Source organism: Fukomys damarensis, unplaced genomic scaffold (assembly GCF_012274545.1).
Source record: "Fukomys damarensis isolate Sample0158 unplaced genomic scaffold, DMR_v1.0_HiC HiC_scaffold_16, whole genome shotgun sequence".
Lineage (NCBI taxonomy): Eukaryota > Metazoa > Chordata > Mammalia > Rodentia > Bathyergidae > Fukomys > Fukomys damarensis.
The window spans coordinates 118718031-118720750 of NW_022900928.1; the positions used below are offsets into that span (position 1 = coordinate 118718031).

Below are 2720 nucleotides of genomic sequence, written 5' to 3' on the forward strand. Positions count from 1 at the left end.
TTTTTTTTTTTTTTTTTTTTTTTTTTCCCTCTAACTTCAGGTTTCCGAGAAAGCGCTTTCGCCTACGCCATCGCCGCAGCCGGGGTGGTACACGCGGTATCTAACGCGTGCGCCCTGGGCAAACTGCGGGCCTGCGGCTGCGATGCATCCCGGCGTGGGGACGAGGAGGCCTTCCGTCGGAAGCTGCATCGATTGCAGCTAGATGCGCTTCAGCGCGGTAAGGGCCTGAGCCACGGTGTTCCGGAACACCCCGCCCTGCCCCCTGCCAGTCCGGACCTGCAGGACTCCTGGGAATGGGGCGGCTGCAGCCCCGATGTAGGCTTCGGGGAACGCTTCTCTAAGGACTTTCTGGACTCCCGGGAGCCTCACAGAGACATCCACGCTCGCATGAGGCTGCACAACAACCGAGTTGGGAGGCAGGTGAGAGCCCCTGCCCCTAGGCCCGCTGCAAAGTCCTTGGCCTTGGACCTGCCCCTCCCCCAAGCTACCTCTTCCTTGGCCCAAACTCCTCTGTCAACTCAGCAAACTATTCATTGTCCTCTGCTAATTCAGTCAACAAGCGTGTTTTGAAAATTTACTATGCGCTGGGAGTAGGCCTGTATTAGAGAGGCCAACTGACCCTTGCCAACGATTTCCCCAACCCCAGCCTGCTTCTCCTACTTTCTTCAGTGATCTGGACTGGAGTGGCCAGCAGGGAGGGATCTAGGCCTGGGTCATCACCCGGTTCCCTTTACAGAGTCAGAAGGTGGAACTGGACAATCATCAGATACCCCCAGCTCTAAAGTTCTGTGGCGCCTTGCCTCCTTGATCTCATGGCCCCATCTGTTCCCACCCAGAAGGAGAGATTCCTGCAAAGTGAAAGGACTAAGTGATGTTCCCAGGGGCCACCAAAGACCTTTCTTGAATGCTCACAGAACCTCAAAGGTCACAACATTAATTTAAAAAAATTAAATACATACACGAATAAAAAAGGAGAAGGGGAAGGAAGGAAAGAAATAGCCTATATTTGTTTAGTGCCTAATGTGTTAGGTACTGTTCTGACTACTTTATTACACATCAACCTGTAATCCTTACAGCTACCTGAGATGTGAGGTTATTAACCTCGAATTCAGCTACGGAAACTGAGGCAGAGATGACTCAGAGGCTTGCTAGAGATGATGCAATCAGTAAGAGAGTGTAGAGGCGGCAGAATCTATCCCCAGGCAGTGGAGCTCTGAGCCTGTACTCCTTTGTTGTATGGAGTGGGGTCTACACTGCTGCCTCATGATTCCTAGTGGTAGCTCTGCACTCTTCTTTCCTGGCAACTGATTCCAGCCCTAGCCCTTCTCTTGACCCTGCCCAGCCTGCTCAGTTCTAGATCCATGTTTCCTCTACTCTTCCTCCCTTTGAGCTCTTAGCCTACTCCAGTGCTGCCTTCACAAGGACTCCCAGCTGATTCAGCAATCCCCACCTCGACTTACAGGCAGGGCAAATTGAGGTACACCCACCCCCAGCTCTCTACCAGCTCCCTCCCAGCTCTGGCTTATACGTGTGTGCAGGTCTTTTCCCAAGCTTCAATAGTATCCCAGCCTTACCGACAGTGCCTCCTCCTCTCCTCGTTAAACTGGTTAATTAATGGCTGCTCCCTGTGGGAAGCAGATGTTCTCGAGCTGTTGGCCTGGGGAGGCACTGGGCTGGTTCCCAAGTGGTGCTGACACCACGGGCTGCACAAGAAAGCTACACAGCCTTTTAAGACCTAGAAGGGCAGAGTCCCTCTCTTATGGTCTTCCTGCCTGGCTTCAGGGCCCCAGATCCTTGCTATCCTTGTCTGAAAGTGTGTTTTTCTGAATGGCATAGAGAAAAGGTGGATGTGGCCCACTTCCCGCCGGGTGTCTGGTGAGGATAACACCACCAGGTTCTTTGGGAGAAGACTATAGAACAGGTTGAGAGCTGGGAGGGGGCGTAGATTGTGTTCCCATAGCGGCCTCCCTTGAAGGCCTGGGCACCTCTCTCCATTTCGTGGGGAGAGAGCCTAGCTCTCTCTGGGTTGTGTTCTGCCTTCGGGTAGAGCTTTGGCACCTGTTGGCACTCAGCTCAGGGTAGAATAAGTCCCGGTGGGCATATTGAGAGGGGGTGATCTCCTTAGGCCGAAGATCCGGAAAGGCTGGGGTCGGGTCTCAGTGTTGGAACGGAGTTTTCTCAGCCTGAAGGGAGACTTCGGTCATGGTTGTCAGTGGGGGGTTGCACGCTCCTCCCCTCCTGGTCCCTACCCCGACTGTGGAAGGAGAGGGAATTTCCCTAAATATCTGGGATCCCCCCTCAGGAAGCAAGAAACCCCATCCCCAAGGGCCCCCTGCAGCTGCTGGGAAGGCCAGCAGGAAGGAGGGAATTCCCCCAGGGCCTGGGAGGCAGCAGAACTGCAGCGGGCGGAGGGGCGCTGACTGCTTGGCTCAGGAGCTTCCGGCCTCAGTGTTTGTCTCTGTTCAATGGGAGCTGGTTTCAAAATCCTAGGAGATTCTCTCAGACCAGTCCCAGGGGAGGGAGGAGGGCAGAGGGCTGGCCACCGGTGTCACCCCTTACGCTGCCTTCCTCCGCAGGCGGTGATGGAGAACATGAGGCGAAAGTGCAAGTGCCACGGCACGTCGGGCAGCTGCCAGCTGAAGACCTGCTGGCAGGTGACGCCCGAGTTCCGCGCCGTGGGGGCGCTGCTGCGCAGCCGCTTCCACCGCGCCACGCTCATC

The 2720-nt window shown here is 55.4% G+C and overlaps 1 protein-coding gene across 1 annotated transcript in view; it reads left to right on the forward strand.

Moving 5' to 3' along the window:
* Positions 1–2720, forward strand: part of Wnt10a (Wnt family member 10A) — a gene marked incomplete at its 5' end in the record, with an annotated part of 12342 nt that overhangs the window by 8444 nt on the left and 1178 nt on the right. Inside the window, 2 exons of the mRNA XM_010611975.1 lie at positions 41–420; positions 2577–2720. Of these exons, the coding sequence (XP_010610277.1) occupies positions 41–420; positions 2577–2720 (524 nt within the window). The remainder of the gene's footprint in view (positions 1–40; positions 421–2576) is intronic.